Raw genomic sequence first — 16,404 nt, 5'->3', positions numbered from 1 at the left:
TAGTCCCCGAAGTTTTTAGTTTTTTTCAGGGGTGTATATTCTGCACAAGATTTTTTTTTTCCCTGCTGCAAAATTTTTTTTTTTTCCCCTCCTAGTTTTTTACAGCAAGGAAGGGGATAAAATGGAAAAATATTTTCAAAACTCTTTATTTTATTCATATTATCCCCCCTCCCACATATTCTTTTAGTTTTTTTTTCACTAAAGAAGGGAGAAAAATGGAAAAAAATGCGTTCAGTTCTCTTAATTTTTACATTTCCCCCCCCCAACCACATACTTTTTATTTGTTTACCCCCCGCCCCTCACCAGGGTCAAATTTTCAGAGTATACACCTCTGGTTTTCTTATTTGTTGACTTAACAACTTTGGAAACTTTTTATTAAATTTTTGGTTCAATAAGTTGATTGTCCAAACGTTACAATCACTAATTTTAATATCATTGGTAATGTACATTGTACGTACATCAATGAAAAGGCCATTGTCTTATCCCTTTAGATCCCTGAGAATATGGATACTTCGGCGGATTCTGGTACCTATATCTCTCGTAGCGGCGGCGGTAACACAAGTTCTGATAATAAGGCAACAATCATATTTTACCTTAACTCGTAATGGCAGGAATCTCCTTCGATTTTAAGTCATCATATAGAGAATCCAAAGCACCACATAATGGGATGTGATACTCTACACCCAAGGATATTAGGTTATATAACATACAACCAACCCTTTGATTGTACAAACGTTGTCTAGAAGTTCTAACTTTGCATGGCAATGAGTTGCACCTGTTTATGGGCCAAGACATTCCCCATACTCTTAATATTGATGTCAAACGCCTATAAATAAAAATGATAATCGAAAGAATTTTTATCTTTCTACCTTGTAGTTTTAGAAATATCAAGACTTTAAAAACTGTTAGTAATTCGGCGTTTTGGATTAGACCTTTTGTAGAATAGACCTTTTATAGGAGTATATCTTTTGTAGGGGTAGACCTTTTGTAAATAGACCACTTGTAGCAACGCCAGTAATTCAAAATATGATGTTGCAAGGACATGCTGACCGATGTTTCACAAAGCGGCGGAGATAACGATGATTTCTCTAGCGGCGACGAGGAACCGCCGCCGCTCATGATTGTACCGGAAATTAGTCTTGGCGGAGCAGATGATTTCTTCTCACAGGGATAAATCCTTTTATTTTATCAGCGGAGAGTAAATGAATTTCCAGTATGGCTTCGAATCCGATTAATATCCGCTGGATTATAACCGGTGCGGTTTTCCAGATAAATATCATGTATAGCATCGTATTACAGATAATTTTCCACCAATATTAAAATATAAATAATAAAATTAAAACCAGTTTTGTTAGCCCAACAGCCACGCCTTCGAACCATTAACCATATAATTTTTTATTTAATATTCGTGGTAACTGTTTATAATACGGTGCGATAAACAACAATCATCAATATGAGGGGAGGGAGGAGAAATGGAGACGGGAAATGGCAACGGTTCCCCAAAATATAATACATGTTCTCTGATTTGGTAATCTAAAAACATTTGGTTACTTTTTTTTAAAAAATCTAAATTAATTGGTTAGTTCATGCTAGCATATCCTAACTTTTAAATCAACACTTTTAATCTACGTAAGGTGTAGCTTTTCTATTGATATTAGGACGGTACATAGGTTAAAGGAATCTTGAATATAAATTTCAGCTGTATCTGGAATAGCAGCCGAGAAAAGCAAATTTCCCCCATAGCTTTTCGGAATGACTGACGGACAAATTGAATTATAAAGTAGCTTCGCTACAAAAAAAACAATGCTTTAGACTATGACAAGGATTTACGAATGCAAAGGAGGTTGAAATCACGGAGGAATGCGTGGAGTTGATCAAAGACAAGATGTCCCCCTTCGACTACAAGTGTGCCTTGTGCGAGTTCTCAACCAGCCAAGTCAGCGGTAGAATCTACTATATTCGGAGACGCAGTGGGAACATCTACTTCCCGTGTGAAATGTGTCAGTTTGTCAAGATTACCCTGCAGACGGCCACCGCGGCCTACATGAGTAGTCACACTAAAAAGGTAGGTACCTCGTTTTTGCGGATTTATACTTTGGTTTGTATTATGTTTGTTCAAATATAAGATGCCCCTTTAAACTAGGGTCGCAGTTGCTAGTGTTAAATAATTCACTAGTCATTTTTTACATTAAAGGGGGAGGGTGGCTTTTTGAAACCAAAACTAAAAGTCAAAGGAACTCATCTTAAAAAGAGTTATAGCACTGAAATTTGACATGGTAGTTGCTTTAAAGAGGTTTATTATGGAACTGTGAAGAAACGGCGGCGGAACTATAACTCCCACCGAAAATCGCCATTTTCGTTGATTTTTTAAAACTTTTCTCGGCAAATTAAACAATTTTGAACATTTGAGACAAACATTTTTTCCTAACTTTTTCTTATATTTGCACTCGACACTTGATTTTTTTTTAATGTGTTTGAATATTAAACAAAATCATAAAAACAATTTTATGAAAGAATAAGTTTGTCTCAGATAATTCTTAAATGTCAGATTTGCGGGAAAAGACAAAAAAAATCGGCGGTTTTTCGGCGATAGCGGCGGTTCCGCCGCCATTGTTTCACATTTTAACATTGTACCATTTAAAAACTACAGCCATTCAAAATTTCAGTGCTGTAACCTTTTTTTAGTTGAGTTTCTTTTACTTTTAGATTTACTTTTAAAAAGTGTCACATCCGCCCTCCTCCTTTCTTTCAGTAGTCTGCTGAAGTAATAACCGTCATTTATTTTCGTAGGTGAACCGTAATGGCGATGAGACCCTGGTGATGCCCGCCAGCCACGACATGAAGCGGGTCGACCTTATCAACTACACCCGCAAGGCTGCCACAGAGTTTGTGGCCAAATACCACCTCGGGAATGGGATGAAAAACTCCAAATCAGCCACCGCTGTCAATAATACCTCCTCCAGTTTTAACCATTCTGCCTCGCCGTCACCCGCCCCGTCTTCGCCGTCCGTAGTGGGGGTGTTAAACATGGGGGCTGCTGGGTATGATAGCCCAGCCTCTCAGGAATGATACTTAAAATATTGATAATCTCTTTTGTCAAAGAGAGAAGGTACAATGGGCTGTTTATTACACTAATTCTCAAATTTTTACAATAACGTTTTCTTTGGGGACTTTTATTGGTTTTTTTAAAGTTTAGTGTTCAAACGTTTCAACCACTAATTTAAATCTACAGAAGGGGAAACGTTGTATGTCATCATTGGAGAATGGGATATACATCAATTTAATGGCTATTGTCTTATCCTTATAGATACTGTTTTATGTTCATTTGGAAAAAGTTGACCACAAAGCCTCCCCTTTTTTTGTTTTTGTTTTCTAGACCATGCAGGGTTGTCATTACTCGATCTTAAAAGTAATAAACCAAAAATTAGCATCTAAAATACATTTAGGAAGGTATAGAAATAGGAAAAGAGCCTCTTGTAAAATACGACAAAAACCCTTAACTTTGTTTTTTTTCTCTCCATTATGCTAACTTTTATGCATGTAGGTAGTATTTTTATTTTGCAAAATTACCACTCTTTTTGAAAAACCTAAAAAAAATCCTAGTCGAATCCTTAAATAAATATATTTTAATGCAAATATTTTAAGTATCGTTCTCGCTGTGCAGGCATCCAGTGGGGCTGGCTACCCCTCCCCCTGGGATGGGATTCCCGAGAATGCCCAGTCCCCGCATGTGGATATGAACTCAAGGCATTTTATTCAAATATTGATTAAACTTTATGCTTATTAGGGATAAAAATGGATATGAATATTGTTACTTGGATCTTACACCAGATTTGCCTGCTCTCTAATAAAGTGTAACTCTCAGTGGGCTAAAAAAAACAGTACCATCCTGTACCCCATCCACTCCCCTCCTACTGGAGGAACGAACTGACCAATAAGCGAGTTCCATGTTACCAAGCTAAATTGACGACAATTTTCCCCTATATGTCATAATATCTACCTACGTATATTTATATACATTATTATGAATTATACTGGTAGCTTATTCTCTCTTATTCCGTTGGCTAAAAAAAGTTAGGGTACTTTATAAAATCTTGATATGTTGGTTCAATGTTCAAACTTTTAAATCATTAATTTAAATCTACAGATTTGTAATTTGTAAGGGAGTAAAGGGACTGGGAGGGGATGGGATGGGGTGAAGATGGATTCACTTTATTAGAGTACATGATAATCTGGTGTAAGATCCAAGTATTAATCAATCCATTGCCACCACACAGAGACATTTGAATATAAATCCAAACCAATGGCAATACTAGGAGTGGAGTGGACCGCAAATATACGTGTGACTTCTGTCCGTACAACACCACAACATTCTACCGCCTGCAACAACACGTACAAAAGGACCACAACATCGAGCGCCACGTGTGTCCGCAGGTCAAGTGCACCTTCGAGGCCAGCGACGAGAACGCGCTAAAAGAGCACGTGCTGAACGTGCACGAGGGCTCGCGGTTTCCCTGCCATTTGTGCAGCTTCCTGGCCACGCGTAAGGCGACGCTCAAGACGCACATAGAGAGCATTCACGAGGGGGTCAAGTATCCGTGCGAGCAGTGCGGCTATGCGGCCACACAAATGTCAGCACTGCGGCGGCATATTCGGTCGCAGCATGGTGTCGATGGCAAAGACGCGAGAAATAACAAGCGGCCCTACATGTTGTCAACGTTATTACCAAAATAGTTTTTTCAACCTATCAATAATCTCTTTAATAGTTGTATTAAGACGCTTTAATGTATATTTAACAATGGTCTGTTTATTACTGTAGCCCCCAAACTTTTTACTTATTTGTTGGCTTAACTTTGGGGGGATTTTATTGAATTTTGATTTGTTGTTTCATTAAGTTGAATAAACAAACAGTTCAATTCAACCACTAATTGTAATCTACATATTAATATTGTGTGTCATCATTGGAGGTGTACATCAATTTTTAAGCCATTTTCTTATCGCCTGTAGATACCTGCTATTTATTCTCCTAAAAAAAAATTTTTAATAAAAAGGAATAGAAAAGTAATCGTTATGGTATTTTATTAACTAGTAAAGTAATGTATATATTAAGGGTTCCAGGACAAACGCAGGAGTCCTAAACGTCGGAGTGGACAAACACAGAAGTGTTAAAATATTAATTTAAGTAAGTATTTCTATACAGGTTAGGTTAGGTTAAGATATGAATATACAAATAAGTCCCCCGCAGGGGTTAGGCATTTAAAAAACCTAAAATATGGTTAAAATAGGTTTTGTTAGGTTAAGTGCCCACTCCTGCGTTTGTCTACTCCGACGTTTGGGACTCCTGCGTTTGTCCTAGGACCTTATCAAGTAAAAAAGGAAACAGTGTAAAGGGTTATTTTATTATGATGTTTTAATGGACAATTAAATTATAGAATGATATATATAATATGTTTTATTTTTAAAAACTTGTAAAGAACTGTATAATGTCTTAGTCGTGCATTATAAAAGTAAATGACACATAAAAACGCTTGTTTTATATTTGACGATAATAACAAAAAAATGACTTAAATTTTAAACATATTTTTATAATGCATTTAAACACCTAGTAAAATTTAGGCATTAAATTGTTAATGAATAGCACATTTAAAGATGTGAAATAAAACGATATTTCAGATAAAAATGTATTAGACTCTTTGCATCTTATTGGACTCTTTGCTATCTGCCGCATTTTTTTTATAATTGATGTAACTCTAATATGCAATTAGGCTTAGTTATCTCATCAATTTTATTACAAATATTAGCAGCGGATACTAGCGGCGGTCAGGAAGACCTGATAAGTTCAGCGGCGGCGGATACAAGCAAGCTAGGCGTCGACAAAGAGACGGTGTTGTGTCGGTCTTGTGGACGCGGTCTTGCGGACCCGCATTATCTACACACATCCCAACTGTCGCCAGAGTTTTTAGCCAGGTTTGTAGCGCGTCCGTATGTCCTTCAATTATTTTTACAACATAGAAGAAATAGGCATGTTAGGATTCAATTATAGAGATGCGTCACTTATGATGATAGACCTTGTTGTCCTAGGAATCATCATTCCATGGATCAGATGAATAGGATTATTATATCATACAAAAAGTTGTTGTCAAATAGTTAATAATTATAATATTTAAATAGACGTACGGGCTTTCTGGAAACTATTATATAGAATCATTCCTAACTGTTATAGAAATAATCATGCATAGTTTTAAATCTAAAGGACTTTTCTAACATGTCTAAAATAACGAAAAGAGCTAACTGTTACGGACTGACCGACCCTAATTATATTTTGGCTTTGAAAAATTAATTTGATATTTCAATTTCAGAAGAAATCATACCTCCCTGTTTGGTTCGGACAAGGTAGTGTCTGTTGAGAAGCTCGTCAACCCTGCGGGCGTTCAGTTCGAAATTGTCAGCTTTGACAAAGCAGGTTAGGCAATAAGCAAAGCAGGAAGGGAGAGGGGACTCTGTGTAGGTAAATGACACTGGCAACCAAAGTTTTCCACCTATAATTGTTATTTACAAAAGGGTAATTTTATCTACTATCATTGGGTACGTGTATCAATTTATTGTCCATTATCTTATCCATTGCAATCCTTGGCAATAAGGTTCTGTAAATTATACTGGTACCCATAGTTTTATAAAAAAAATCATTTGTTGGCTTAAAAACTCTAGGTACTTTAAAAATTACATAGTTGGGTGTTTAGTTTACATTTATTTTTCGTCCAGTGTCTTATGTCAACGATTCCTGTTAAATATCCCTCTTTTACAATCAATATATTTTACTAATGCATGGCAAAGGAGGTCAGAAAAAAAACTAGCCTAAAACCTTAATAAAACTTCTCCGAAAGTATAATCAATTCGAACAAGAAGTTTCCGAGATCTTAAGCTTCAGAAAATCTTACTACCTATATTTTCAGGTTGTACAGGGGTAGGTAACTGGGAGAAGCAGGGTACCTGGTTCCCCGGATTCTTGTGGCGGGTGTGTGTGTGCCCCAAGTGTAGGACCCATGTGGGGTGGATGTTTGAACCTGACGATTTAGTCACAGACGGTCAGCTAAAACCTTCCCAGGTACTAGTTTTAACCATAGAGGGGGGGGGGGATATTCGACTGTTTATTACACCAGTCCCCAAAGTTTTATGATAACGTTCTTTTATTCATTTGCTTAACAACTGTTGGGACTTTGATTGAATTTGATTGATTGTTTCATTGAGAAGATTGTACATCTTGAATAGCAGCTGAGATATTTTCGTTTCCCTCATAGAGTGCTCCGAATGACTGGCATACATTTCGAATTATATAATAGCTTTGTTTTCAATATCTAATACATTACGAGATGTCAATCATATTAATTTCTTATTTAAAACTTTTTTATTATAAGGCTGGATTCTATGGTATAATTTTGAAGAAAGTTATCGACGAAGATTTCGCCCATACAGTCACAATCTCTGGAAACAAGTTTTAACAGGCAGGGAGGGGACATTGGATAGTAATTTATACTGGTACCCTCAGACTGGCCAGAGTGTACGTTTTGTACGTTTTGTACGTTACGCATCGAATCTATGTACGTTCTGGACGTTATTTTGATATGTGTACGTAACGTATTTTGAAATTTGTATTTTTGTACGTTTTACGTTTTTTTTAAGAATAAGAATCAAATATTAGCAGAAAAGTAATTTGTATGTTTTGTACGAAAATTTTTGCAAAAACAATAGGTGTATTATATCAAATAAATTCAATAATATCTTCAATTTTCATAGAACAAAAATATGTAGGTAAATTATGCATATATGTTATTAGAACTTACAGTTTAAATTTATGGATTTGAATTATATGTCCTATAGAATTAGTTTAAACTATTGAACAGAAAGAGATATGCAGTTGACTAAATTCAAGTTTAAATGCATTTCATGCAACTACCCTTTTAATAGATTTTACGATAATTTTTTTCAAATTCTTTATATACTTGGGTAAATTTTCCGAGATATCATATGGTGCTCAGTTTAGGATTGAGAAGTCTTATTTTTTAATATCTTCAGTTTTTAAAGAATAAGAATCAAATATAAGTATAAAAGTATTTGTATTTGTACAAAAAGTATTACAAAAATAGTATATTATCCATAATACAAAGTAGAATAATGTCTGTCCGTCTGCTTGTCCGTCTGTATATCAGAAGCTTAATATCTCAGTAACCACTGAACCTATTGGGCTCTACTCTTCATGGAATATACCTAATAGTCCTGTGATGGTTTTTTGCTATTTTCTTTGGGGGAGGGACACTTAAAGCTTTTTACTTTCTACAAGGATTAGAGGCTTCGCCCCTAGCCTCTAGAGGCTTCGTCCCCTCTTTTATAGAATCGTTTGTTAGAAATTTTTCCAAAAAAAAATAAAAAAAAAGATTGTGATTATTTTTTTCATTTAGGCTTCGCCCCAGGGTGCGGTGGGGGTTCCCCCACCCCGCTGATTTGCATTAGTTTACAAAAATAAATTGGGGGTGGTTGATTTTTTTGGGGGGGGTGGGTTTCCCACACTCTAAGAAAATAGCCTAAAACTACCACAGGACCAGTAGATATATTCCCTGAAGATTAGAACCCAATCTGTTCAGCAGTTACCAAGATCTTAAGCTTTAGACAGACAGGCATTGATTTACTTTGTATTAAAGACTAGTATTTTCTGAGATCTTTAGCAATAGACAAAATAACCCTATATCCTATTATATATTTATCCTATAAATCCTTTTTTCTGTAACGAAGAATCACGCTAACTGCTGAACCGACATGATCTTTGTGAGGTTGTAGGCTATTTTCTCTGTCCTTCCATATCCCTTCAAGAACCTGTATTCAAAATGGTAGAAAAATAGCCTAAAACCATCTCGGTAACTGTATGATGTAGTTATGAAAATCTTAAGCCTCAGACAAAAAACTTACTACTTTATTTAATAGAATATACTTAGTACGTAATAACAGGATGTATGTCTCTCTGTCAGTTTATTTGTACCGAAGGTTCTCGCTAACCACTAAACCGATATGGTTCTCCTTTACAGGGTAGCTTCTCATAGGTCCTGGGAGAGGGTACAACCACCCTCCCAAGAGAAATTACTCTTAGAAAAAAATCACCACCCTTCCCCTATTTTTTCTTTCTTGTTAAAATTGAAATCAGAAATGGGGGTGGTCTACTCCCCCCTCCCTCACTAAAAAATTTATTAGCGAAGCTACTCTATAATCACTTTGTCAGTCCGTTATGCTATCGGAGAAACGTGATTTTCTCGGCTCCTGTTTTTTGATTAAATAAGTTCACATTCTACATATTTTCATTGAGATTTGCCTTTTGGTTGGGGTGCTAGATCTATTCCTAGATTTTCTTTTTTTCATGGTTTTCTCGACTTCTATTCAAGATAGACGGCTGAAATTTTCAGGGAATAAATAAATTCACATTCTACATATTTTCAAAAAGTTTCTTTAAGGTTTTTCTATTTGTTGCAGTGCTAGATCGATTCCTAGATGTATAGGTTTTTTTGATTTTGTCTACTCATATTCCTTATAGACGGTTGTAATTTTCAGGGATTGTATTAGTTTTCATTCTTAATACTTCCGATAAATTTCATTGAGATTTGCTTATTTGTTGGGGGGCTGAATTTATTCCTAGATTTTCACGTTATTATATATTTTTAAAAGGTTTTGTGATTTATTTAAATAAGTTAAATGCTTATTTTTTACGACACTACTCTATAGTTTATATAGTTCCCAGATTTCCATCCATAACTTTTGAGCTTCGCTACTTAAGGATGTTGTCATCCTTTTTTTTTACTTTTTTTTAAATAAAAAAATGGGTTTTTGAATTCAACTCCCCCCCCCCCCCTAATCAAGTTCCTCTAGAGGCCTCTAAGGGCGTAGTCGCTGTTCCTTATAATAGGATATACTTTGTACATAATAACAGGATGTCTGTTTGTTTGAACCAAAGAATCTCGCTAACCAAGGAACCGATATGGTTCTCCTTAACAGGATAGCTTCTCATAGGTTTTTGGAAGTTTTATAACTATTTTGGGGAAGAGTATTACCATCCACCCTCCCAAGAGAAATTGACTTTAGAAAAAAAAATACCTCCTCCCCCCAAAAATGAATTTTAATTGCTCACTGATTTTAAGTTAATTTTTTTCCAGATGTCTATAAATAACTTTTGAGCTTTGCTACTTATGTATGTTGTCATCCATGTTTTTTTATAGAATTCAACTCTCCCCTCCTCAAGTGCCCCTAGAGGCCTTTAAGAGCGTAGACGCTAGTTCTTTTAAATAGAGTAATAGGATATCTTGTGTCTGTCAGTTCGCTATGGTTCTCCTTTACAGGTAGCTGCTAGTAGATTTAAATGTATTGACAATAGGTAACTAGGAAATTATTTAACTTATTTTTATTAGGAATGTACGTTTTTGTACGTTTTTTTTACTTTTTTTATGTACGTAACGTATTTTTTTTGTGTACGTTATGTACGTTTTTTATTTTCAAAATTGGCTGGCCAGTCTGTACCCTACTAAATTTTTAATCTGTAGAAGGGGTAATTTTGTTGTTTATCATATGGGATTTAAATCTTCTATTAATTTATCATCCATTGTCTTGTCCCTTAAGATTTCAGAGCTTTGATGAGAATAGTTAAATACCTACCTAGTGAAAAATAATATCAATCTATAAATCAAGTTTAATACAAGGTAAAGTTCCATGGAGAAGATCGAATTACATTATTTAAGTAGGTAGCTATTTTAAGTTTATCTGTCAATCCGGGGCATTTCTATGTGGGGGGGGGGGGGCTGAGGGAAGTAACCCCACCCCCAACCCCTCCACTTAAATTTTAGTTTTAAAAAGAAAAAGTTACGCAAAGTTGTACTAAGGGAGGCCTAAAAAGTCATTCAGTGGCGCACTTTTTTTTGTTTTTTCTTTTCTAGGGGTGATTTCTTTTAGGAGGGTGGTGGTATTCTCTCCCAAATTATTTTTAAACCTTCCCAGGACCTATAAAGAAGCTACATAGTAATAGAGAATTATATCGGTTCAGCGGGTAGCGAGATCCTTTTAGGTGCATATTCACACACAGATTCGTTACTTTTATGTAAGGTCAATCCCTGATGTTTACTCAGTCAAACTATTTTTATAAACTTCATGGAACTATCCCCTTTCAAGTGAAAAAAAAATCAACTGACAAGATGTCTAGTGGTAGTGATGATGACAGAGATATTGTAGCTGCAGCTGCGGCGGCTGCCGAACAATTCAATCATGATAATCATGAGAATTTAAGCAGCGATGAAGGCAGGAATACAGGCATAAAACAGGGAGGAGGGGACATTTGGCTCTTTATCCCAATACACTATGTGCCCAGAATTCCAAAATAAAACAAAAACTCATAATTCTGTTAATTTTGCTTCAAATTAAGAATTTTTTTTTAAATGAAGGCAGGGGTGTATGTATATTCTGCACAAGATTTTTTTTTCCCCTGCTACAAATTTTTTTATTTTTTTTCCCCCTAGTTTTTTCTCACCAAGAAGGGGGGGGGGGGAAATGGAAAAATATTTAAAGAACTCTATATTTTATTTATTTTATCCCTCCTACCACACATTTTTTTTTGGTTTTTTAACCAAGGAGGGTGGGGAAATGGAAAAAATGTTTTCAGTTTTCTTAATTTTTACATTTTTTTCCCCTCACACCACTTATTTTTTATTTCCCCCCCCCCCCCCCCCCCCTGAGCAGGGGATCCCATGTAGATTATACACCCCTGAATGAAGGATAATTGATTTAAGTTTTATTTTGGATACCTTAAAATGCTTTAAAATAAAAAAAAATTAATAATATCGACAAAAAACACTTATTTAGCTATTTTGGCAGTAAAGGTTTAGTGATTTTTAAAGATTTTAAATATATTGAAAACACAGACAGACATACAAACATCCTTTAATTTTATTATAAGGAATTATACTTGTAGCTTAATGATTTTCCATCACCATAATCATTTTATGACTAGTAGGGATATTCCCTGAAAAGCAGATCCTAATCGGTCCACCAGATAGTAAGATATATTTTAGATTAATCCAGACTGACAGACAGACATATTTAATTATTCAAATGACATTTAAATTCTATTATTACCTCCCCCTCCCCTTGTTTAATTTTAGGTTTACGCCAATAAAGAACCAATAAAAAGCTACCCTAAAAATTGTTAAGTCCACGTGTATACGAGATCCTTCTGGAAATTAAAACAATTTTCTCGTATGTATTATTATATGTTTTTGCTTAAATTAAATGAATTATCAATGTTATACTTATATATCAATTGATTTGTAACAGAGAGGGAGGGGACATTGGGCTGTTTGTTACACTAGTCCCCAAAATCTTATAATAACGTTTTATTATCCGTTGGTTTAACAACTTTAGGGGCTTTTACTGAATTTTAACCTTTAAACCACTAGTTGTAATCTACAGAAGGGATAATTTTGTGCATCATCATTGGGGAAGTTCATCAATTTATCGGCTATTAACTTATCCCCATAGATCCCTGGATTTGTTGAAATTACTAACTATAAAAAGGATAGGTACACGTCAATAACATTTTGTAAAATAATTTTCTATTTTACTATAACCCATTTTACTGTACTTTTTCATAAAAAATTTACCTATTATTGCTGCGCTACGTATAGACAAAACAATCCTTGTTTAGAAAATAAAAACAAATCTATCACAAATCACCACAAAAGCACTAAGAACTTTAATCCAAAGGCATTGCAATCAAAGCATTGATAGTCGGCAATAGGGCCTTTATCAACAAGGGAGGGGACATTGGGCTGTTTATCACTTTAGTCCCCAAAGTTTTATAATAACATTTTCTTGTTTGTTTTTTAAGTCGAGTGTCTTAACTTTTCAACCACTAATTGTAATTTACAAAAAAGGTAAGTCTGTGTATCATTATTGGTAATGTACATTAATTTATCGGCCATTGTCTTATCCCTTTAGATCCCTAGGCCTTCATACTCATAGGCTCTATGTATGTATAATATACATTTAATAACAAATTGGTTGAAATCATTTATTTTCTTTACAAGTTTGCTTGACTCTTTTATTTCTTTAGAGCGTGTATACGGGGTTGATTAGGTTTTAGTTTTATCAAATTGAAACATTTAAGATGATATTCATTTGATTTAAAAAGAATGTTGATTGATTAGAAGCAACAGGTTAGATAACATAGCTTAAATAAATATTCCTAGGGGTGTGCATGGGGGGTCTCCTCCCACCCTCCAGGGGTGGGGGGGGGGTGGGCAAGGATATCCTTTAGAGACTTTAAGCAATAAGAATAAGGGATTGTATAAAAAAAAATTGCATCGAGAACTATAAATATCACGATAAAATGATTTGTAAAAAAAGTTATTTCAATTCGTCTTTATTATGTAAAAGTTGCTATAAAATGGGTCCGACCGCTCCTACAAAAATGCGAGAAAAAAAATTTCAGCTAACGAGGCCGCCAATGAAACCAACGGGCTTCATTCTCTGAGTGCCTTGATTAAACACGTATAAAGGTCTGATATGCGGCCTATATATATATATATCAAACTATTTGAAGTTGAAAGTTATGACAAAATATTATAATTTCTGCTTCTTAAAATTGTATAGTATATTCAATAAGCTTTCAAAAAAAGGTATAATTTATTACTGTAGCTCAATTTTTGGTAGTTTGACGATAATTTAAAGTTTGCATATAAAATGTAATTTCAATAGTCAGGCTTTATTACAAAATCCTAAATATTTAGGTAGGCTACTTCTAGAGGCTGTAAAATCATAAGTAATTGATATTTTCACTTCTTGCTTTGGGAATCCTTCTCAAATATGACAAATATTAACCTTATACTATAAAATTGGTCAATATCCAAAATTGCATTTTTTGGAATCTTGGAGTTTTTGCATTGCCTTGGCACATAGTGCAATAGTCCCCAAAGTTTTATAATACTGTTTTCTTATTGTTTGACTTAACAACTTTGGAGACTGGTTGTTGGGTTTATTAAGGAACTCGCCCTCTCATCCTTCTTCACAGCACAGTACCATAAGAAATTTTCCGTCACATAACTCATCACAGGTAAAAAAAAGCATGAAGAAAGGGGACATTCGGATGTTTATTACTTAGACCCCCCAAAGTTTTCAAATAACGATTCTTATTCGTTGGCTTTGGGGACTTTTATAAAATTTTAATTGGTTGGTTCATTTAGTTGAGTGTCCAAACTTTTCAACCAATTATTGTAATCTTCAGAAGGGGTAATTTTGTGTATCACCATTGTCTTATCACTTTAGATCCATGCATATAACTTAAAAATATAAGGAGGGTTCAAAAAATGTCTTTGAAGTCTTGTCTAGTTGAATTAGATATGACTATGATTTTAAATATTATGCATAATTAACAAATTGTCCAAAGAATGAATATTTAAAATTAGACTAAAAGACAATTTCAATTTTATCATTATGCATTGCTTACAATCCATAGGACATTTCTAACATCCCTAGATCTACGAATAAACGGACGGCCTCCAAAGGAGGGGGGGAAATTCTATTATTTTACTCATTGTCTTATGCCTGTATCCCTGAAACAGGTGAAGTAGAAGATACTAATGATGATGATCAAAATGTTGTTGATGACGTCATTGATAAAGAGAAAGAGGAAATAGCTGCACTGGAGAAAATGTTCGCCACCAGATTTACTGACCAGGATAAAAGTTTTGTCCAGGTATTTTGTCTTCCAAAATCTTACATCAGATTATCATGTTCTCTAATTAAGTGAAACCTGTAGCCGCCTAAAATCTCCACCATCCCCCCTCTATTCCATTCAATTATCCCTTTTGGAATGAACGAACGGACCAAAATGAAGTTTAATTTTAGCAACCTAAATTGACCTCAATTTTTCCATGTCATAATATCCACGTGTCGTATAATTTAATCTATTGTGTATGAATTTTGTTATCCATTATTGCCTCTACTAGAAGACTATAGGGTCACTTGAGGAATGGGAAGTTGGAAGTCGACCATTTAATTTTAGCCTTTAAAAGGAAAAGAAAACTGGGAGGTTTGTTCATTTCTCTCGCTTCCTACCATATTAGCAGTTTTACTGTAAAGGAAAACTATAATGGTTCAGAGAATAGCCAGATATTTTGCAACACACAACGGACAGACATCCTGTAACTTTTATAGAAGGCCTTGGCCTCAACTTAAGTATACCAAAAACGCTATTTATTTAAGGTAAGAGACGCCGAGCCAATCAAACAGCCAGTTATCCATCCCTGGCAGCCCCGACAAGACCACCGAGGCGACGGTGGCGGCGGGGGATACCGCCGTGACAGAGGAGGCGGTGGTTGGCGGGGTGGTCGAGATAACAACGGCGGCGGGAGACATTGGGATCGCCGGGAAGGCGGCGGCAGTGGGCATTACCGTGAACATCATAGAGGCGGGGATCGGCGACACCATGATGGCGGGGATCGCCGCCACAGTCACGGCGGCGGCAGTGGTGATCGGCGGTATAATAACGACGGCGGCGGGGGAAGAAGGGATTGGGAGGTAAAGCGTAAAAGAGATGATTATTGATAATGAAATAAGAAATATCACATGAAAATGATCTGTTGTTTTTCTTTAAATTTTTATATTGGAAAAGAAAAAAAATTATCATTTCCTATTCTGTTGACCCAAAAGGGCCTAAAGCCCGCTCCTTAAAAAAGGATTACACCACATTTTAATTAAAGTTAAAGTTTTATTCATTGGCTCATAAACTTTAAGTACTATAGTTTCATCCTCAATGTTTTTATCTATGTCAGCTGTTTGTATATTTGTTTTTAATTCTTTGTATTTGCTGTTTTATGAAATGTAAGAGTTTAGGTATTTATCGCATCGTTTTATAGACAGCTTTCCGCGGATATAAAAAATTATAAGATTAAAGCAAATTCTGTTAACCCTGAGGGACCGAATGCTCGTGCTTACAAAACTGGTATTTTATGATTTTTATTTTAATATTCCTGGAAAATATTGTCTGTAATACGATACTAATAACTTTACATGATTTTTCAGCATGGCTAAGAACGATAATAATCGGTTTTTGAAGCCATATTGAAAAATATGTTATTGCTATTTTTATAAATTCGTGGCTGTGTTCAAAAATGTATATTTTAAATTCGTATTTTAGCTAGCATTTCATATATATTTTCATTTGAAACCTATTTTCGGTAAAAATTCATTTATGGTGCTTCTCAAATTGCCCCGTTTATCACATAGCACTAAACATTAATTGTAATATTGCCGTTTTTATTTTATTATCCGTATTTTATACACTACCTACCTATTAAAATTGTTTTCAATGGAATTGCACTC

The 16,404-nt window shown here is 35.1% G+C and overlaps 2 protein-coding genes and 1 long non-coding RNA gene across 4 annotated transcripts; all 3 read left to right on the top strand.

Moving 5' to 3' along the window:
- The first annotated feature begins 417 nt into the window (after positions 1-417).
- On the top strand, positions 418-1,200 carry LOC145315652 (uncharacterized). Its single transcript, XR_013878099.1, has 2 exons — positions 418-575; positions 1,040-1,200. It is a non-coding gene; the product is annotated as an uncharacterized LOC145315652 (long non-coding RNA).
- A 621-nt stretch (positions 1,201-1,821) lies between these two features.
- Positions 1,822-4,802, top strand: LOC145315649 (uncharacterized). The gene is made up of 4 exons (XM_080155641.1): positions 1,822-2,065; positions 2,791-3,064; positions 3,666-3,747; positions 4,317-4,802. The coding sequence occupies exons 1-4, from the start codon at positions 1,886-1,888 to the stop codon at positions 4,732-4,734; spliced, it is 954 nt and encodes a 317-aa protein (XP_080011767.1). The 5' UTR covers positions 1,822-1,885; the 3' UTR covers positions 4,735-4,802.
- Positions 4,803-5,034: 232 nt separating this feature from the next.
- On the top strand, positions 5,035-15,743 carry LOC145315651 (protein cereblon-like). Of its 2 annotated transcripts, none has more exons than XM_080155644.1 (5): positions 5,035-5,967; positions 6,360-6,463; positions 6,954-7,105; positions 7,416-7,502; positions 10,654-10,738. In XM_080155644.1, exons 1-4 carry the CDS (start codon positions 5,756-5,758, stop codon positions 7,497-7,499), a joined length of 552 nt encoding a protein of 183 aa, XP_080011770.1. In that variant the 5' UTR covers positions 5,035-5,755; the 3' UTR covers positions 7,500-7,502; positions 10,654-10,738. The 2 variants fall into 2 exon arrangements, with proteins under 2 accessions (XP_080011770.1, XP_080011769.1); XM_080155643.1 differs by lacking the exons at positions 5,035-5,967; positions 6,360-6,463; positions 6,954-7,105 and adding exons at positions 11,200-11,325; positions 14,643-14,776; positions 15,286-15,743 and having other exon boundaries at positions 7,423-7,502; positions 10,654-10,733.
- The last annotated feature ends 661 nt before the right edge of the window (positions 15,744-16,404 follow it).

This window comes from Acartia tonsa, chromosome 4, assembly GCF_053477335.1.
Source record: "Acartia tonsa isolate MP-2025a chromosome 4, ASM5347733v1, whole genome shotgun sequence".
NCBI lineage: Eukaryota > Metazoa > Arthropoda > Copepoda > Calanoida > Acartiidae > Acartia > Acartia tonsa.
The sequence above is the reverse complement of the archived record's forward strand: the minus strand, read 5'-3'. Positions and strand labels throughout refer to the sequence as shown.

Excerpts from the sequence above, each read along its gene's own strand:
- LOC145315649 (XM_080155641.1), top strand. The coding sequence starts at position 1,886 with ATGTCCCCCTTCGACTACAAGTGTGCCTTGTGCGAGTTCTCAACCAGC. Across the intron at positions 3,065-3,665 it reads TGATAGCCCAGCCTCTCAGG|CATCCAGTGGGGCTGGCTAC; the intron begins AATGATACTTAA and ends TCGCTGTGCAGG. Across the intron at positions 3,748-4,316 it reads CATGTGGATATGAACTCAAG|GAGTGGAGTGGACCGCAAAT; the intron begins GCATTTTATTCA and ends TGGCAATACTAG.
- LOC145315651 (XM_080155643.1), top strand. The coding sequence starts at position 11,223 with ATGTCTAGTGGTAGTGATGATGACAGAGATATTGTAGCTGCAGCTGCG. Across the intron at positions 11,326-14,642 it reads GAATTTAAGCAGCGATGAAG|GTGAAGTAGAAGATACTAAT; the intron begins GCAGGAATACAG and ends TCCCTGAAACAG. Across the intron at positions 14,777-15,285 it reads AGGATAAAAGTTTTGTCCAG|GTAAGAGACGCCGAGCCAAT; the intron begins GTATTTTGTCTT and ends TATTTATTTAAG.